The 21,315-nt window shown below is 42.0% G+C and overlaps 1 protein-coding gene across 8 annotated transcripts in view; it reads right to left on the reverse strand.

The window, feature by feature from the left end:
- Positions 1 to 21,315, reverse strand: part of SPIDR (scaffold protein involved in DNA repair) — a 259,052-nt gene that overhangs the window by 149,989 nt on the left and 87,748 nt on the right. For 7 of the 8 annotated variants that reach the window (XM_032470033.1, XM_032470028.1, XM_032470034.1 and 4 more), the window contains one exon: positions 1,436 to 1,649. The exons of the other annotated variant lie outside the window; for it this stretch is intronic. In XM_032470033.1, the coding sequence (XP_032325924.1) occupies positions 1,436 to 1,649 (214 nt within the window). The remainder of the gene's footprint in view (positions 1 to 1,435; positions 1,650 to 21,315) is intronic. 8 annotated transcript variants of the gene reach the window in all.

The following is a 21,315-nucleotide window of genomic DNA, read 5'->3' on the forward strand; positions in this document are numbered from 1 at the left end:
AAAAAATAAGAAATTAAAAAATAATAAATAAACCTAGTTACCTCCACCCCCCCAAAAAAAAGAACTGGGTGGCCACTTAGATGATAGACCAGTGGACTCCCACTAAAAAAAATTAGAATGATAGGAAATTTTGGAGAAAAGATAATTAATGGCACTGTATTCTTGAGTAAGATACACAGAGTGACAGGTGGTAATTACAACATTATTCATTATATCCTCAAACTGAAGATAATCAACTATCTGTCAACAAAAGAACAGATTCATCAAGTGCATAAATTAATAGAACGGAATACTATACAGCAATGAAAATGAACAAATCACCAAATGCAACAAAACTAAGGAATCTTGCAAGCATAATATTAAGTGAAAGTAGTCAGGCAAAAGAGAATGCATATTGTATGATTACTGTATGGTTCTATTTATATCATGTTCTCAAACATCTGAAGGCATCTACTGCATCAGAGGTCAGGATAATGGCCACCTGGGGCAGGAGGGAGAGGGAGGTAATGGGAGAAGATAGGGTGGTCCCAGGTACAGACTACATTCTATTTCTTGGACTAGACAGAAATTATGTATTTGCTTTGTGATTACTTGATGAAATGTATACTCATAATCTGTATATGATCCTATATGTATTTCATACTGATTAACACAAAGGTATTAGAAATTTAAATAAAATAAAATAATGCAAGTTACCCTCTGATATCCTCAGCCTGTTAGTGGAAGAATTTAATTAGAGCTGACGATCACTCACTATGGACACAACAAAGAGATCTTAAAGACCTGTAAGTTGACTTCAAGCCTAAGAATTTAACAGATGAGTGAAACTTAAAAACCGCTAATAAAATGCATAGTTAGCCCTTAAAACAAGGCTGCTAAAATTTTCCCTCAGAAGTAATAAGAGTTACTTCTTTTTGTGGTTAAAAACTAACATCCCACAGAGAAGGAAACACAGTATCCTTAAAAGTAATTTCTGATCCACTAATGGCCACTTAGATTTCTGAAGATCAAACCCTATTATGTCTTAATTTATGCTTTTATCCCCTAAAGTAATTATCAAAGAAATGTTAAATTAATGTGTAGTATTACCCTGTTGTCAACATAATGCCTCTTACTAAAATTATATTTCTAAGAAAGATAAAAACAGAAACAGCCAGATTTTGTAACACACCACTTAGGCAGAAATTTTGATGTGGTTGTTTCTTCCTCACCACCTCCCCCCCAGTCCTCCACAATTATCAAAAATTTCCTGCCAGAAGTACAAACGAGCCGTCAGAAAAAGTTCAGAGCATCTGTTACATAAAATCTATGTTGAATACTGGCTCCCTTCCCCTGGCATTACTGTATAATCAAGTGACAAAAATGTTCCTGATAAAAATGTCTTTTCAGACAAACTCATAGTTGGTGACTGCTGGGATCGGTTCCTTTCACTCACCAAGGAGGGTAGATGTGGACGATGTCTTGTGGACGTCCCCTGAGGCAGCGTGCAGTCTCCTTGGTGAAAAGAACCTTCAGGCTAGTCCTGGCGGCCCCACCTTGAGAAGGGCTGTCGGCCTGCAGCCCTGATAACTGCTCACACATGGCGACTTGGATAGTGCATTCCTCATGCAGCTCTAGAATTTTCACAGCTAATACACCAGACTTTCTACCTAGAAGGTGAAGATGAGAACAAAAGCAAAAATAGAGTCTAAAAGACATATAGGCTAAGTGTGAATAAATTATCATGAAAAAGAATCATCTTCAGACAGCTTTCTTCACCTGGAGGAAATGGTCTCTATACTTTACAAAGTAAAACACAGACTTAACATGCTCATGGTAACACCTTTCTTAAAATCAAAATAATCTGAGCATTTTATTTAATATACGCATTTTAAGCAACATAAGAAATCGTCTCCTATCACAAAGAAATAAGTCTTACATATACAGAAAACTCAGATCCATCATTTCACAAAGCATGTTTTCACTCCAGAACTTGAACCCTTTCAAAATTCACAACAAAGTGAGTATGTCCAGATCCTCCTCCTTTCTCTCATGCCCCCTCCACCTCATTACCTGCTCTGACTGTCTACTTGGAAATGGCACAGTACGACTGCCCAGCTCCAAGTGTTCTAACGATCACAGAGGTTGAAAGTTGAGGACTTCTGGGGAAAGCTGAGTTAGGGCTCTAGTTTAAATGGGTGGAATTTGATCTGGATTTGATGACTGACCCTCATATTAATTACACTGGCAAGTTACACAGCATTTCAACACTTTGGTTTTCCCATGTGTAAAATGGGGATCACACCACTTGCCTCAATTATCATTTTTAAAAATTAAATGAGATAAATGTATAGCCTATAACCCAGAAATGCCAGATATGTACCCAGGAAGTCTGTCACACGTCTAGGAGATCTAGACAAGGTTGCACATCTCAGTGTTGTTTGTAAGAGTAGGAAACTAGACCTGGCACTGATCGGCAGGCGATGGGTAAACTGTGGTGGGTTCTCAGAACAAGACACTCTATAGAAGCTACTGCAAGTGGACCCCATCTGCATGTATCCGCTTGGAGAGATCCCAAAAACAAGAGGGGTAAATAAGGAATGTATAGTCTGACACCCATAATGTCATCTTTCTGAAACACAGAGACCAACACAATACTGTTACAGATACATATGTCACACAGCACATAAATGTGGACTAGCAGGACACACAGAAAACTCATGACAACCGCTGAATCATGAGAGAAAGAGGAGTTTGCCTCAGGAAGGGATCCAGGGGGTTCAAACTTATCTGTCATATTGTTTGTTATAAAAATATGAGAAGCAAAGAGACAGAAGATTAACATGTGTCAGGCAGTGTGCTAGGTGGTCCCGTGGATCTGTCTCCTGCTTCAATAGTGTTTGGATGGAACAGACCCAGGGACTCCTCTTGCTCCAGACTCCAACCACCCTTCCACCTTCCTTCCAGTTGTGACCTCTTGAACCAGCCAGTCTGCTACTCTCTGCCTCCGGGACCAACTAACACCTTTTTCTGAGCTTAAGCTCCTTATTACCAATCAACCGTGAGCCCCCAGATTCATCAGAATTATTCCACCAGGTGGAGGCTACGGCGAACCACCCTGTCCACAGGCATCCGTGGGCCTCCTACACCTATGTCTCTCTGGGCTTCTATTTCGACCACAACGATGTGGCTCTGGAGGGTGTGGGCCACTGTTTCCATAATTGAAGGAGGAGAAGGGTGAAGGCACCAAGCATCTCTTGAAAATGCAAAACAAGTGTGCAGTGGCGCCCTCTTGTAGGATGTGCAGGAGCCGTCCCAAGGGGAGTGGGGGTAAAACCCAGGATGCCATGGAAGCCACCAGTCTCGTGGAGAAGAACCTCAACCAGGCCCTTTTGGATCTGCATGTCCTGGATTCTGCCTGCACAGACCCCACCTCTGTGACTTCCTGGAGAGCCACTTCCTGGATAAGGAGGTGAGACTCATCAGGAAGATGGGCAACCACCTGACTAACCTCCACAGGCTGGCTGGTCTCCAGCTGGGTCGGGTGAGTATCTCTCCGAAAGGCTCACCCTCAGCACCACTAGGAGCCTCTGGAAGCCAGTGGCCTTTGAGAAGCTGCTCTGGTGTCAGGGCTCTTGCCTGAAGCCTCTCTCTGCAGCCACCAGGCAGCTTTTTAACCACCCTGGAACACTCTCCCAAGCCTTGGACCAAATGGGAAAAATAAAGCTTTATGCAGTTAAAAAAAAAAGTGTTATTAATTCTAGATGGTGAATATGCTTAGGTTTTTCTATTACTCTCTGTTTTTTAATTGAAAAAATAAATGACTTGAATGAGACAAGAGCCCTGCTAATAACAGACACCAATATGAGTTCCATTACCACTTTAGCTCAGTGAGTATAAAAACTAATATTTAAATTGTGCAAAGGTTTTGGTCATACAGTTTAATTTCACTTCCATTTCTTTCTCCCTTTCACTTTTCTCCAGTCATTTTCCACTCAATCCTGTTTTCCACGCCTTCCTCTCTCTGAGTGCCAGCAGGAAGTATTAGCATGTGAAGCAAGGACAGGCACCTCCCCTGAGCACTATGTGGAACTACAACTTCTGAGGTATGCGTCTATCCTGAGATGATTTCTTCAGGTAAGAAGGAAACGGAAGAGGGGAAGACGTAAACAAGCATGACGCTAAGCTCCACCGGTCACTATGGGGTGGGGGTGGGGGGTGAAAACACACTGTAAAGAAAGGCCCTGACTACGAAGGGAGGACTGGGCCTGCTCTGCCACCACAGGTGTGTCCTTAGTGAAAAGTAGCTCACCCTCAGCTGGGGAACAGGAGGAGAAGTCGAGACAGGTGGGGTCACTGTGGTGCTCACACTGCTCCTCTGGGGCAGGAGGCGCACAGAGAGTTAGCTTTATCAGCAGCAAAGGGGAAGACCTAGGTTGAGGGGCTGCACTAGCCACAGGAGCATTTCAGGACCTATTTTAGGAATTTTTTAAACTTGCACCTGTACTCTGTGCTCACCCCCAACACCGTACTCAGCCACTGGCAGCAGCCACTGTCCAGAGCTCAACCGCCCTGCTAGGGCTTATGTGGCCAGGGCCACCCTGTCAGCACAGCTCTCCCTTCAGGCAGCACAGCTCTCCCTTCAGGCACCAATCCCTGCCGTGTGTGGCTCTGATTAAAAACTGACATAGGTTTTCAGTGGTCTGCCCGCAACCGTACAGTCCCCATTAGACCCTGACAGATTTTACAAAAGGCAAGACACTGCAATAAAGACATAAACAGTATGACAGCAGAAATACCTGTATGTCTCAGATGAGTCATACTGCTACTGACCGCAGTTTCTTTGAAGATTTTTATGAGAACTCCTGACAATGTTCTAACAACTATGAGCCCTGATTTGACTATCAGCACAGCATGCCTGGCGACTAAACAGGCTTGGAAGCGCCACTGTGGTTGCACACAGGGCTGCCAACAGCACCACGCTCTCCAGGAAGAACTCTGAAGTCCCTCCCACAGGACCTGCCACAAGCCTGAGAAGCCAGAGGGCTGACCTCCCTGGAGAAAGAAAGCAGCGTCATCTCCCCTTCATCTGAGGGAGAAAAAGCCTGGGACAACCCAAGATGTATTTGAGAGTTATGTATTTGACGCAAGCTTTCAATCTGAGCACAAAAGATCCTGTTTTTTGTTTTTTTTTTTTCAAAAAAAGAAGACTATTTTGCAATTAGATGGAGGGTACATAAGAGGCCGTTCTGTGACAGTGGGGTAACATTGTCCACAAATGCTGTGAAACTCAGCCAAAGTGTCACCTTGTCCAGGAAGTGTTTCCTGAATCCCAGCCAGAGGCAACCATCCCTTCCCTCTGAAACCCTCAATTATCTCATCCACACGTATCTTTCTTATAAGAGCGTCCTCCTTTTAAAATGGAGGTAGTATTACTAGCAATCTTCAAGAACACTGCACACATTACGAGAGAGCACAGAAAGCCCCCAGTGCAAGGCCCGGTCCGTCACTGATGCAGGAACAGCAGCCACTGTCATCACAGTCACTGTCACTATATTAACTTCTCAAGGCATTTTCAAATCTATTATCATACTTGATCCACAATATCCCTATGAAATAGGTCGGGAAGATACTAATCTTCTTTTTTGACAAATAAGAAAACTGAACAAGTTAGTTGTTCACATGACTTTCTTAAGGTCAAAGAGGATTACTAGCAGGTCTTATGCTCAAAACTGAGTATCCTCACAAGTCCCTGACTTGCAATGTCTCTAGGGTAAACGACAGTTAAAGACAGGAAACTGAGGATGCTTTTTTCTCTACATTATTATGCTAAAACACAGGACTTGTCTAAATGTTAAAAAAAAAAAAAAGCACATCAGGTTGAGAAATGGACTCCAGTGGCATTTTGCGCTGGCTGGATACAGTCAGGATTTCAACACTGAAAGGGAAAAGCTGAATTTGATAAAGACCAAACGCTGAGGAGGAAGTGCCCCAAAGACCAAAAGGAGAGCACAGACATACCACACAGCACCACAGTGGTTAAGACACAGGAACAGAAGACTCACAGAGAAAATACACCATGGGGTCTAGTCATTTCTACCCACACATATGTTGAGCAGATGAAACACTCTGTAGTTAAAATGGAAAATACTTCACCAACGTTTGCCCAAAGAATGCATGAATGAGTGATTTATTTTATCAGCTAATTGCTCTAAAAAAATTTAAAAGTCTTTGATTTTAAAAGAACAAGAAGCCACACAAGAATCTAGCAAATGATATAAGAACAGGATGTATTTGTGACTCCTGGATTAAATGACTTTATTTATTTATTTATTTATTTTGAAATATACAGGTAGCCAGTGTCTATTTATATGCACATCAATTTCAACCCTTCTCAGCGGGTTATGTTGATGAATTAACATACATTATGAGTACAATTTTCACCAATACTTATACTAGAAATACAACACAAGGAATTAACAAACACTACGCAAGAAAATACCAAGTGAAACAAGCTAGTATGTGGAGAGAAATACTGAATTCGTCCTCCTACAGTGACAGAAACACCTGCAATTTTTTTAGAAATACTTTTTACAATATAGCTGTTGCACTTTTAAGTTGTCTCATTGAATTATCCAAACATTGACCACAGAATAATTTGGGATTTTCCGTGTATTATTACCCTCTATCTTCACAGATATTCCAATAGGCTAATCCATACACTGTCCTGCTTTACAATATATGTCCTACTATCCTCTGAAACTGGTACTTTTTCTCTTCTTCAGGCCAAATCATCAACAGGTGCCCACCATTACTTTTTTCCTTAGTCCTCATGCATCACGTGCACGTGCGCACTCTCTCTCTCTCTCTCACACACACACACACACACACACACACACAGGCTGGGGTAGTGGGGCAAGACAGCATAGCAAAGGTCAGGGATGGAGATCACCTGCTTCCTGTGCAGAGAGGACCTCTGTCCTAAGCAGATACTCTGACCTGGTTGCCACCAGCTGTAATTATAATTCTTCTGCAGCACTCACTCCAAATTCCCAAGATACAATCATTTCACATTTACTGTTTTTAAAAAGGTACCTTAAAAAGTTTTTTCCTCCCAAAATAATGAATGTATCTGGTACCAAAATGGTCTTATTTAGGGTGCTTCTGTTATTGAAGTTTTAAATAGTATCTTTAACCAACTCTATATCCTATTCTATTAACTTTCGATAGGCGGCTTGGAGCTCCTGGCTTACGAATCTCTCTACAGCCTCCTCCCCAGTGCACCACACAACTTAAATCCCACATAATTCCATTTCCATTGTTAAGGTGAACGTTTATCCACAATGTGTCCTATAACCTATGCCAAATCCCTGTGCTCTGACCACAGTCTGAGTCTAAGAGTTAAAAATAATCAACAAATCTATATTAGCACAGCTGTATAAACAGAGTCCAATGCCTGACTCAAGTTGTAGGAATATGTTTCAGTGAGAATACTCCTCTTCGCAAGGTCAAGTGATTTGACTAATTTGTACTAATTCTTATGTCTGATTAGGCCCTTCAAATGCCGTAAGAAAGAAGACTGTGTTCTGGTAACCTGAACATCTGCATTAGAAGTCTCAGCTTTCCCCAAGAGTTCATTCCACCTCTTCAAGGAAGAGATGACTTTTGTTCTGGCCACGACTGAAAGCAGTCTGCCTGAGCCTGGGTGTCAGGGTAGGAGATCAGATCAGAGCAGTCAGGCAGGGAGAAATCGGGCCTAGCCTCACTGTGTGGTCATGAGCTATTTCCTCGGAGTGTGATGGGAAACCAGTGAGGAAGGCATATGGTTTGCTTTGTTGAGAGCAGACTGAAGGCACAAGGGAAGACGTAGGGAGACCAGTCAGAAGACCACTGCAGCAGTCCAGGGTAGGTGGTGGTAGCTTCCGGAGGGGCAGGGGGTGGAAACAGAGGCCGTGAGGAAAGGCTGGAAACTAGATGTTCTCTGAGGACAGAACAAATAGCACTTGTTTATGGACTGGAAGAGGGATATGAGGTTCCAATGTTTTTGGCCTGAGCAAGTATATAACTCAGTACGTGTTTACTGAGACAGGGACAATTTCTAGATGTGCGGGTTTCTTTCTCTCTCTCTATCTCTCTCTCTTTGTGTGTGTTGGGGGACAGGACACAGGGGATAATAGCAAAATCAAGATGTCAGTTTTGGGTATGCCTCTTAGTTATCACAACAGGCTGGCCCTAACTGACCTCCTCAGTCTGGTACCTGACCATCATGATCTATCATTCACAAGGCCCAGCACCAGTGATTTTTTTACATGCACATTTAAGGACAGCTACCCTGTTCTTGAACCCTTCAACAGCTATCCACCAAAAAAAATCTAGACAACCATCCATTGTTTAGTAATACCTTTGTTACCAGTAACTTTTCACTGTTCTAGCCTCAAGTTAAACAGCTCTACTCAAGGATCTTTGTTTCTATACCCACACTTCAAGTGTTTCATCACCATCTCCCTGGTGAGCTGGCTGGACACAGCTCTCCTTTTCCATCCAGCAGAGTTTACCACTCTCCTTTATGTCATCACTGCATCTCCTTTTATCAAGATTTTAACACACAAAATGAATAATTTTCTCTTTTAAACCATGAACTCTGTTCTGTACCTGGATGAGTACCAACAAAATAGATATGAGCTGGATGAACTCTAATAAAACAAATTAATGTGAAGAACTTTGGGGACTATTTTTATATTCTTGATTCACTGCCAAACAAGATGCTTTTGACCTACCTCTGTCACTGCAACTGGATTTGATATGCACCCAAAGGATGCACATTAAACTGTGATTCAAGTGATGTTCCAAAAAGAAAAATAAATGAACAATACAGTCCGAAATCAAATCCAAATGATGTTTTATCTATTCACTATTTGTACTGTACCACTTTTTTTTTAAAGAACATGCACTGAAAGTTGAGTTGTATTTATTTGTACATAATTATACTATCTTTTCTTTTGTGAGGTTACAACTATGCTTAATTTTACCAATGATCCCAAACACCTAGCAATGTTATGCTCCTGCTGACTATTCAATTAGTGAGTCTCTAATTAACTACATTACTGTATTATTATTAATGCTTGGTAAATCAAAATTTTAGTTTCTGAGTAAATGTTGCAAGCTACCATCAGATTCATTTCACAGATAATTTCATGGTAAAATTCATAAAGCTCTAAGCAGGAGGGCTATATTATAATACCCAAGAACTAAACTCTGAAGAAATTTACATCTTACCCTGTAAACAGCACAATTATTCTTTGTTTAAAATTTATGTTCCCCCATAAAATTTTAAGTCATCTGGCAATGATGAACAGACACATTTCTTAACCACAACTGCTTACTGAACTGTAAACAATTGTGCTTTCACTTCTTGATTTTACATTTTTTTGCCTTTTCACCCAGTTTAAAATATTCTCCACCAAAAGCCACAATAATTCTAAGCATGAAGCAGAAATCTGAAACCCAGATCTTTGGGGGGAAAAAAAAAGACTAGACAATACTGACCAGGCGACTGGAACACGCTTCACAGCCCCTAACAATACGGACAATCAGAACTAACCAGTGTGCGCCAGCCGCCTGGGTCACCGTGTCCCAGGGCTACCACCAGGCATGCCACCATGACTCATTCTGCAGGGTAGCCTGTATCATTCTGTCGAGGGTGAATGGGCAACAGAAGTTCCCTTTTTTAAAGAAATTCAAGTAAGGGGAAAGCATATAAAGGCTCCTGAAGGCTACAGATCCCTAAGCAAAGCTTATTTTATACAAACCAGAGAAGGGGAAGTACTCTGGACTGAATGCTTGTGTCCCTCCTAAATTCATATGTTGAAGCCCTAACCCTCAGTGTGGCTGCAGTTGGGAATGGAGCCTATAAGAAAGTAACTAAGGTTGAATGAGGTCATCAGGGTGGGGCCTGATCTGACAGGACTAGTGAGTGTCCTTACAAGAAGCGACACCAGACATCCCTCTCTCTCTCTGCTGAGCACAGGGTAAAGGCCATGTGAGCACACATCCAGACGGCTGCTGCCTACAAGCCAGGAAGAGAGCTGTCATGTGAAGCCAACAATGATGGCACCCCAATCTCAGACTTCTAGCCTCCAGAACTGTGAGAAAGTGAATGTCTGTTGTTTAAGCCCCCCAGTCTGGGGTATTTTGTAATGGCAGCCTGAGCTAAGACAGATTTTGGTACCATGAAGTGGGGTGCTGCTGTAACAGATACCTGAAAATGTGGAAGCAGCTTTGTACCTGAGTGATGGGCAGAGGCTGAAGGAGTTTTAGGGTGTCTGCTAGAAACATGGATGTTAAAGGTGATTCTTGTTGGGTATTAAATGGAAATGAGGAACAAGTTATTGGATACTGAAAGAAAAATGACTGCAATGGACTAAATGTTTGTGTCCCCCCAAAATTTATACGTTGAGACCCTAATCCCCAACGTGATGATGTCTGGAGGTGAGGCCTCTGGGAGGTGATTAGGTCAAGAATGTGAAGCCTTCATGAATGGAGTCAGTGCCCTTATAATTAGGGACACAAGAAAGAGGACCTCTCTTAGTCATGTGAGGATGCAGCAGAAGGTGGCCATCTACAAATGAAGAAGGGGTTCTCACCAGGAACCAAATCAACTGGCACCTTGGACTTGGACTTGGACATTCCAGCCCCCAGAACTATGAGAAATAAAATGTCTGTTGTTTAAGTCCCCCAGTCTATGGTATTTTGTTATAACAGCCCAATCTAACACAGCAATTTTTATTACAAAATGGCAAACAGCTTGGCTGAATGTTTCTAGTGTTTTGTAGAAGATGAACCTTGTGAACCATAGGCAGAGGAGATTTCTAAACAAATGTTAAAGGCTTAGCCTCAGTCCTCCTGACTTCTTACAATAAAATGCAAGAGGAAAGAGATGAACTGAAGAAGAAAATTTTAAGCAAAAACAAAGGAGAACTTGAAGAATTGGAAAATTCTCAGCCTGCCCATATTGCAAAAAAATGAAAAAGCGTGTCGGGAAGAGGATGCCAAAGGTGTGGCTAGACTATCACTCAGGAAAGTAACCACGGGATTACAGGAGCAGAAACACTGCCAGTCTTAATAGAAGGAGACGGACTAGAGCGCAAGAGCAATCGTGCAGACCTGCATGACCCTTCACAATGGGAGAGAAGGGCCCCAAAGGCGATTCAGAGATGGTCAGAGCTTCCACTCTCACCACAGGCCCGGGGCAAGGCTGACTTCTTCTCCCTGGTTTTAGAGAGGGGCCGCCATGCCCTCTCCCTTCCTCAGGGGTGGCGCCTGTGCAGAGATCCTTGGGTGAGAGTCCCAACAGAGCTGTAGGGGTGACACTGTCCCCCAGTGGGCCTGGAGGGCAGAGCACTGAACCAAGGGTGGGGTCTTCCTTGAGCCTTAAAATCCAACAGAATTTGCCTCAGGAGATTCTGGACTTGCTTGGGACTTGCCACACCTTTCTTTCCTCCTATTCCTCCCTTTTGGAATGGGAACGTCTGTCTTATACCTGATCCAGCATTGTATTTGGAGGCACGTAACTTGTCCAGTTTCACAGGCTCACAGCTGATGACAAATTCTGCCTCAGGATTAACTGGACATTGGGTCTCACACACATGATTTAGATGATATGCAGATGAAATTCTGAACTGCAGAGCTGATGCTAGAATGAGTTAAGAGTTTTGGGGGTTGTTGGAATGAAATGAATGTATTTTGAATGTGGTAAAGACATGTATTATGAAGTCCTAGGGCAGAACATTATAGACTGAATGTTTCTGTCTTCCAAATCTGTATGTTGAAGCTCCAGTGTAGCTACAGTTAGAAATGGGGCCTCTAAGGAAGGAACTAAAGTTAAATGGGGGGGGGGGGCATTGATTCAATAGGATTGGTGTCCTCCTAAGAAGAGACAGCAGAGGGTGTGATCTGTCTGTCTGTCTGTCTCTCTCTCTCTCTTCACAAGTATACGGCCAGATGGCAGCTGTCTACAGGCCGGGAAGAGAGCCCCCAGCAGAACTAGATCATGCTGGCACTTGGATCTCAGAATTCCAGCCCTCTAGAACTGTAAGCAGTAATGTCTGTTGCTTAAGCTGCTCAGTCTGTGCATTTGGTTGCAGCTGCCCAAGCTGAGGCAGAGGCTATTACAGGTTACATTTCCCAACACTAGGTGGGATGTGTAGGCGACCACCTAGTGTGCACAGTGACCCCTTCCACTACATACAAGGAAAAGTCTTCTTTATTGAAAAACTTCCGCATTTATTTATTTTTTCATGTTGGGGAGGAGGTAATTAGGTTTATTTATTTTTCAAGGAGGTACTGTGGATTGAACGCAGGACCTCGTGCACGCTAAGCATGTGCTCTACCACTTGAGCTATACCCTCCCCCTCGAAAAATGTCCTTATTTAAAAACCTTATTTCATTGGAGGCAATGTTTTTGGCTTGGAAAATAGGATTAAAATGGTGTCCAAAAGTCACACTGAAAACAACTTTTAAAAGGGCACATGGGTGCTAAATATCTCTATTTTTTTTTAATAAATTTAACATCAACTGAAAAATAAATAAATGTGTTGAGAAAATTTCAGGAAACCAATTACAAAATAGCAAATTACTAATTGTGGATGGTTACTCGAGTCCTCTAGCATTTAGAGCTCGGACTCACCCTCCTCTAAGCAGTCCTGGAGGCTAGAATTGCACAAGCATCTGTCCAGAACAGCGTACCGACTGGGAGGCCAACACACTGCAAACCCCGTAGTGAAATGGACTGAAGACACACTTACTGATGCGCTGATGAAATCCAGTGTGTCCCTACCACCATTTTATTCTTGATACTTATTCCAATACCAGCCCTCAACCCCTGCCCATTCTGTGAGAACTATTAATAAAGGATATTCTAATGAACAACTTCTCATTCATCAGTTAAGTCACTTTAAATTGGGTCAAAACAGGCAAAATCTATAATTAGCCAAACAGTGCACATCCCGGTAGGAGTACAGTGAATTCACAACTACTAAAGAAAAGTAAATATTTTGGTCATGGGTGCCATCTCCTTCCAAGGACACTGTAACAAACACTAGCAGGGAGGAGAGGAAAAAGAAGAGAAATCAGCTTCAGGATTAAAATGAGATGATATCATAAAAGAGCTTCTCGGGAAGGACACACAAGGAGAGACCAGAGCCTGTGATCACAAGGGAAATTCTCAGGCCCCGGGGGGATATGCTTGAGAGTGACTCTATGTGGGGACAGTAGACAAGGCCAGGTGGAACAGCAACACAGAAGAAATAACCTAAAAAACAGTCACAAATCAAGTGACCTGCGTGGGTCTTTAGCTCCAGCGGAGTTGGGACATTTTTGCACTCTGGTGTCATGTAAAATTATTAAATTCACCACTGACACCATTCATTCACTCACAAACACTTCCTGAATTGCCAAGCACTGCTTAGGTAAGTACTGCACACCCTTGCAGCACTCTGAGGAGTTACGATTTACCTAAACTCGTGTAATTACAATACAACAGGACCCCGGGAGTATAACTACATAGAAAGAAAAGTATGCGAGGCCTAGTGATCAAGCGTATATCATGAAAGACACAGCTGATCCAGGAAGGAGGTGTGCAGTGCTGTGTCTGTGCAGAGCAGCACAGCAGGGGCCATCAGGTAGGCTGGCAGCACATCTGAGAATGCCCCCAGAGTTTAACAGTGATGAACATGCGCTCCAATACAAGAAGCAGTCATTGTAAAGTTTTAGAGCAGAGGAGTGATATCAGATTTGCCTCTTAGGATGATGACCCTGACAGGCAGAAAACGAGGAAAGGGCAGTGGCAGGGAGACCAGACAGAGACTGACACAGGAGTCCAGGCACAAGGGCGCAGGGTCTGAACCAGTGGCAGATGGGATCACTGAAGAGGTCTGGCTTGACAGACAGGTCAGAGGTAGAATCACTAGCATCTAGGGACCATACGGATTGAAACAATATGTAATAAAGCCCAGTCGAAGACTGCTCGGTTCGTGGGCCAGGGCAGGCAGGTGCTGGGGCCCCATTGGGTCTGCTGGGTATGCAGGACTCTGAGGCACAGGTGGTGCTGGGGCTGGGCCAGGAAAGCCCGCAGGACAGAGTTACCAGACTGCCCGGCAGTCCCGGGGGAGGTGGCATGGAAATCCCAGATTATCCAGGAAGGGGACATGGAACAAGAAGAGGGCCAGGACAGAAGCCTGAGGAACACCTGTTGAAGCTGCACACAGAGGAGGAGTCAGCACAGAATCAAGAAGGAAAATGAACACAGGAGAAGGGAAACCACGGGGGAGACCGTGTGGACGCTGCAGAAGATGGCAGCGAGGAAGGACAACTCCTGCACGTGGGAGAAGTGGCGCCACGCTGGACGGAAGGGGTGTGTGGAGGTGGCTACTCTTTTAAGTCAGTAGCACGATACAAAAGTGGTTTCTGATTCTTTTCAACTGTATAAGGCATTTTACTAACCCAAAAACTTAATTATTCTGCTTGCAAGCTTAAAAGCTTCCTAGTTTGTAACAAACAACTTTACCAGCGATCTGCTCAGAAAGATAACACTGCAGGATCAGCCACCACCCATTCTTAGGTCACCTGCTCTCAGCAGGATTCATGCACGTGGGCCACCTGGTCTGCCGATGCACCCCTCACCATCATCCCTGGGAGACGAGGAAAGTCAAGTCTGGGTAAGCACTTTCAAACAGGCTCCTTCAAGCACCAGGTCCCCCCAGTGGAAACTATAACCCCTTTGAAAATAAAAATGACGTGAAGAAGTTTAGAAAACTGGATTGGTGAAAAGGTTAAGATGACACACACAAGGTTTCACAGCATGGACAAAGGCCAGTGCAATACTGAAATAGGTGGGAGGGTAAAAATGACAATTGGTTGAGGAAGCCAAAGAAAATGCTGCCTTGCCAGTATCAACATTTTTCTAAAGGCCAGAAACAGGGTTTTGAACATATAGGTAATTTTCATCATTAACAAGGTCCCAATTTAACTCTATGAATGAATTTTTCTTCATTGAGCTACATGAAGAATTCAACAGAAAACATGTCTCACCCACTATATAATTCACTTGGAATGGCCTAACTCTGCAGTCTTATTTTTGGATCATTTACAATAGAAACAGAAATAAAGATTCTTTTAAACCTCAGATCTCTGAGAAAACAATTTGTAGAACTACTATTTTCCTATTCATGTAAAAATAAATGGAGAAAGCATAGATTAAATAAATTTACAGGGGACCTGAAAGCATCATTTAATTCTGTTGCTATCACCAAATCTCATTTCATAGATTTTTTTGGTAGAAAAACTCACAAGAGATAAAAATGGATGTGACCGAAGCAGCTAAGGGGTAACAGGCACGTTCGCCACAGAGCTGAGACTGGTGTTAGTACCCTTTCCTTTATTTCTCGGGCCCCATCATTGTTCCTAATATGATTATGAAATACCTCGAGATTATGAAAATCACATACAAACTCTTTAGTCTTCTGCTACCGTATCCTTAAAATGATCACTGGAAATTACAGTAATTTGGGACATGAAATCACAGCTCTAACATGGGCAAACTAGTATCACAGTTTGCTTCTGACTTAACTTGAGAGTATTAATGTGTGTTCCTCTCACCCCTGGCTACAGAGAACAATACTAAACACCACTGCTGTATTGAAATGTGGGTCTGGATATAAAAAAGGGGAAACATAAAGCTTAGACACTATTAATTGGCTTTCTGGTTCTACTGGCCGAGGGAAGCTGGAGAGAGCACAGAGGCAGCTCCTTGTCCCCGGAGGAAAGGGGAAGTTAAGAGAAGGAACTGCAGAGAAACCTCTCCAGCAACGTGGCACTGACCCGCAAGGAGAAGGTCACGAGCAGTGTCCCTTCGCTTGAAGCAAAGGGTGGTAAGTAAGGGAGATTAAGGACTTTAAGAAAAAAATTTAAATGACTTTTTGAAGACTCTGAACTAAGAATCAGAACCCTCTTTGATCCATGTCATTCTCATTTCGTAAATCTAAACAAACATGCATTGTTTTAAAACCTGTCATATTATGTCAAAAATCCTATGTCCCCACAAAAACTAAAGATTTAAAAGGCATAAAACAATGCCAAAAAAATCAACCAAATTAAATGAACACCCAATTACATGCCTCGCTTTCCTGGCTTTAAACACTCAATATTAGAAGACTCAGATTAAATCATATATATTTTCTAACAATTATTTTTCAACCAAATAGAGGAATCTTAGTTTACCAACCAACTTGCTTTGGAAGAAACAATCAGCCTAACGATTTCTATCCCAAGACACTTTGTAATTATGAGAAAACACTGCATCAAAGAAACTAGGAAGTTAGATAATTAGCAATGAGACACACACACATCTACACGAAATTCTTAGCTGTTCCTGTACAGAGAATGCTGGCCTGAATGTTCCTTCTTCCTCTCCTGACCACTCAAGTGGGGCGTCTGGCATATGACCCCTTTTCAGGGGGCTCCCAGGCCTCAGGGGAGCCCCTTGGAAGCACTGAGAAAGAGGCAGGAGCCAGATTTCTGGCTACCTGCTCCCAACAAGGCCGAGGGGACCCCACTCCTCGGGTGCTGAGCCACTCTCTGGAGGTTGGTCAGAGGGACCCTAGGGCCATGGGTGGCCTCAGGCCATCTTCTCAAGTCTAGTCTTCTGATGCTTTCTGGGCATCAGGGGCCCTCGATGGTCACATAAGATTCACACAGGTACGAGGGCTCCAGGAGAAGTGCCCGGGGAGACCGTCCTGGCCCTGGGGACTGAGTGTTCACAGCTAACCACATTCGAGGACAAAGAACAACTTAAACTCTGTGCTGCAAAAACTGCCTCCCTGGGAAAACCAGCCTTGTTACTGAAGTTTTCACTTCTTGACACAAAGGTACACGTTTTAGTACCTTGAGTAGAAGTCAGGGTGAAACTCTACCATGTCATATTTTCCTCTCTTCTTCTCTAATTGTGAAGACAATACTCAACTTGATTTTAACAAATTTCTCCTTTTACAAAAAGGAATATTAAAAAAATAACCCTGTCCGAACACCCTTTCCAGTGACAGCCTTTGCTAACAATTTTCTGCAATTTATTTTATAGTATTAACTAACACTTATAAAGTGTTATATAAAGTGAAGAAAATCTAAGAGCATTTGACTTGCCCAGGGGCATGATCCTGAGTATTTTATTTAACTATAACCATCAGAATAAGGAACATATCTTTCAATTTTTCTTGATACTGTATAAATACAACATTCTTCAGGAGTAACTCATCGTGGTCTTTCTCCTTTAGAGTCCTACAGAGTAACCCTTTATTTCCTTTGGCTTTGTTTTTCTTCTGATTTTCCAAAATGTGCATCAGTAGGTAAAATTTTACAGACATTATTAAAACACCTTCAAGTGTAAACTACTGTTTTGTTTCCTTCTAAGGAATAAAGCTTTAATATTAATTTTAAATAAGGAAACAGGAAAAAAACAATTATGTTATGATAGAGACAGACAGTTCTCTCACTGATGGACCTATATTTGCTGCTTAATAGAAGACTGAAAAAATGAATGAAATAAGAGCTAAAGTAAAACAAACAAATACACACAAGTTAAAATACTAAGGTGACATGTGAAAAACCAAAAAGAAATGAAGCACCAATATACTGTATTTCTCTAATGAGTAAAAAATACTGAAATTAACTGAAAATCACCTATTTCTATTCTTTGAGTAGTGATGATTATAGGGGTACTTGCTTTATAAGCACCTGTTAAATAAGCTGCATGCTTTCTATACTTTTTTCTTTGTTATATTTTGACACAAAACAGCAATTTAAGAAAAGCAAATATTCACATGGTAAAGGCACTTTAAATAAAAATCCGCTGCATCCTAGCTTTTCCAAAGCTTTAAATTGTATTTTTATATTTCACTGCTTGAATATAATGTATACTAAATAAAATGATTCTTATTGTGCTTCAGTATAACCCCAAAGAAACCTTTCAATTATAATGATTTTATACACATGGAAAAATGTTTAAAATATGGGCTATTGAGGTCAACAAGCACATGGAAAGTTGTTTGATATCATTAATCATTAGAGAAATGCAAATAAAAACCACAAGGGGATATCACCTCACACCTGTCAGAATGGCTATCATCAAGAAGACAGATAATGCTGGTTAGCATGTGGAGAAAAAGGAACCCTTGGGCACCGTTGGTGGGAATGTAAACTGGTGCAACCATCGTGGAAAGCAAGCAGTATGGAGTATTCTCAAAAATTAAAAACAGAACTACCACGTAATCCAGCATTTCCAGTTCTGAGAATGTATCTGAAAGAAGTGAAAACATTATGTCGCAGAGACATCTGCACCATCATGTTGACTGCAGCAGCATGCTTAGATACGGAAACAACCTAAGTGTCAATTAATGGATGAATGGATAAAGAAGGTATAATAACACACACACACACACACACACACACACACACACACACACACACACACACGGGAATATTGTTAACGCATTGAAGAGAAGGAAATTCTGCCATTTCCAACAACATGGATGGACCCTGAAAGCATTATGCTAAGTGAAATACGTTGGACAGAGACAGACAAGTACTGTGTGATCTTACTTATATGAGATCTCACTTTAATCTAAAAAACAAAACAACAAACCAAACTCATAGAAAAAGAAATCGGATTTGTGGTTACCAGAGGGGTTGGGGGAAGGGGTAATTGGAGGAAGGTAATCAAAAGGTACAAACTTTCAGTTCTAAGATAAATCAGTACTAGGAATGTGATGTCCAGCATGGTGACTACACTTAACACTGCTATATTATCTATGGGAAAGTTGTTAAGAGAGGATCCTAAGAGTTCTCAGCATAAGGAAAAAAATCAATTTTTTCTTTCTCTTCTTTTTGTATCTCTACGAGATGATGGATATTAAACTTATTGTGGTAATCCATATATGTATACCAAATCATTATGCTTTACGCCTTGCACTTATACAGTGATGATGTCAATTATATTGCAATAAAACTGAAAAAAAAACAGGAAAAATATGAGCTATTCAAAATCTCAGCTAAATTATAATTTTTCTTGCAAAACTTAGTAAGTAACAAAACTTCTCCTGCCCCAAAACTCTGTAGCCACATTCCTTTGATATTCTGGCCTGGAGACTAGACAGAGGCTACAGGCAAAGTGTAACGTGAAGCTCTCCTCCAGGCCTGTCCAGTGCAGCACCCACCCCAATCCTCACAGATCCTTCTCTGTGCCAACCTGTACCTGTAATTTTCCTTGGCTTATCACCTATGTCACCTAATAAAATGAAAGTTCCACGAGTGCAGTGACATGGTGCACAGTGACTGGGACACAGGAGGCTCTCAATAAACACCAGTGGAATGAGTAAATGAAGAATGACCTTTCCCGCGCTTTGTCTGTACCCTTCTCTTGCCACCATCGAATCTCCACCACCACAGTCCAAGCACTAGTAAAGCAGCAGTGTGGGAAAAGAACATCTGTTTCACACAACGAAAGTCAACACAGAAAGATGCGCACACAAAAAACGCACAAGTGATGTTCATGACAATCTTACAGAAAAAGACACTGAGCTTTGTTTGCTTACCTTCTACAATACAATTTCAAGGAGAATCAGGTTTTTTTTAATTAGTTAATTGAAGTGACTTTAAACATCCAGGAAAAAAAGTCTTTGTTTAACAAGAATAGGAAGTGAAAAACTTAAAGATTTAAAAGGTAGAGTCCCTGTCTCCTGCCCCTTCGTTTAACAAGTAATCTCTGACTCCAGGGACCGGAAAATAAAACGTCTCAACACTCTAGGACTTGGAAGCCACCCTGTGGTTGTGCAGGCCACCGTGAGGCTCGGGTGCCTCGGCTGTCTCACGCATGCCGGCGGGAGGAGCACTCCATGGGAGCAGCCCTTGTACTACCAACATCAGTCTGAACTTCAGGGTCTTACTTATCTGCATTGTCTCTGAAAAATTTTCAAGTCTGGCATCCAGAAATCCAAGGAGAAATAATGAACAGCAGATCCCTCCCCCCCCAAATTTAGAGATTTAGTTCTCTAGAGGAGAAAACAACAAATAAAAATCCAAAATTCCACAAAAGAACAACAAAAGCTTAGGGGGTGGTGTGTGTAATAAAATGTGGCACTGGAAAACAGTAAGGCAGTGAATGTAATTTTGAAAAAATCACAGTTGGAAAAATAAGGAAGTAATTATCCTCAATGCAAAAAGACTAGGAAATTAAAATTATAAAACAAAAAAAGAGAAAACCAGAATTCCTGAAATCTGAACGTGTTTACTTTAAACAGATACACTAATAGTACAAGGTTAAGGTGTATGACAGATCTGACAGGTGGGCACCTCTGTGTGAATTTATTTTAAGGAGACTTAGTACTTCACCCAGGTAAGCCTGCGGAGCTGTCTACCACCGAGATGGGACACCGGGCTGGCTAGTGACGTACTTGGCTGTGGCAGGGTGCTGGTGACTAGTGCTGGTGAAAGGCACTGACAGAAGCTGCAGTATATTGTGGTCCACACTTTGCAAAGTTTTAGCTGACCATGACTCAGTGGCAAAAAGGTATTAAAAAAAAAATTAAAATCCTACCACAAAAGCTATTAAATGCTAGTACCAATGTAAATAACTAGGTTCATCCTTGGCTCTGATAACACTAATCTAAATTCAGAGTGACACATTTATCACTTTTGAGACACATACATGCATACAAGTGCACAGAAACGAACAGCGCAGACCTTCGCAGCATGTCACAGGGTACTCTAAGGCGAGCACTCACATGCACTTAGTGACCACTTCAACATGTTCCATAGCAGTGAGCTGAGGAAAAGGAAAATGCAGAGAGAATTCTGCTCTGGATGACAGTAAATGTTACTGCACTTCACTGATTCTGCTTCTTTCTTTTTTATCCCCCACAACAATCCTCTTTCTGAAGTTTACAGGGAACTTTTAGGAACAAAAATCTTATGAAAAATAATTTACCTTAAGTCTATTATTTATTTATTTTTGGTTTCACTTTGTCGTCTTTTTTTTTCCTTCTTCTTTACGCTCTTCCTGAACAATATAAGGAATACACTGGTTTTTTTCATCCAAGGCTTTCTGTACCTATTTTTATTCTTAAAAACACAGACATCAAACATGCTGTGACTAAGCAAGCCCAGGCGACGGAACTGCTGTGCTCATGACCCCAGGATCAGCGTTTGACGCAGCCTCCGTCTTCCGCGTCTGCGACTACGGCCCCAGAAGAGCATGGTGGGCTGTCTGATGGAACCAGGCCCTGCCCCTCT

Source organism: Camelus ferus, chromosome 29 (genome assembly GCF_009834535.1).
Source record: "Camelus ferus isolate YT-003-E chromosome 29, BCGSAC_Cfer_1.0, whole genome shotgun sequence".
NCBI lineage: Eukaryota > Metazoa > Chordata > Mammalia > Artiodactyla > Camelidae > Camelus > Camelus ferus.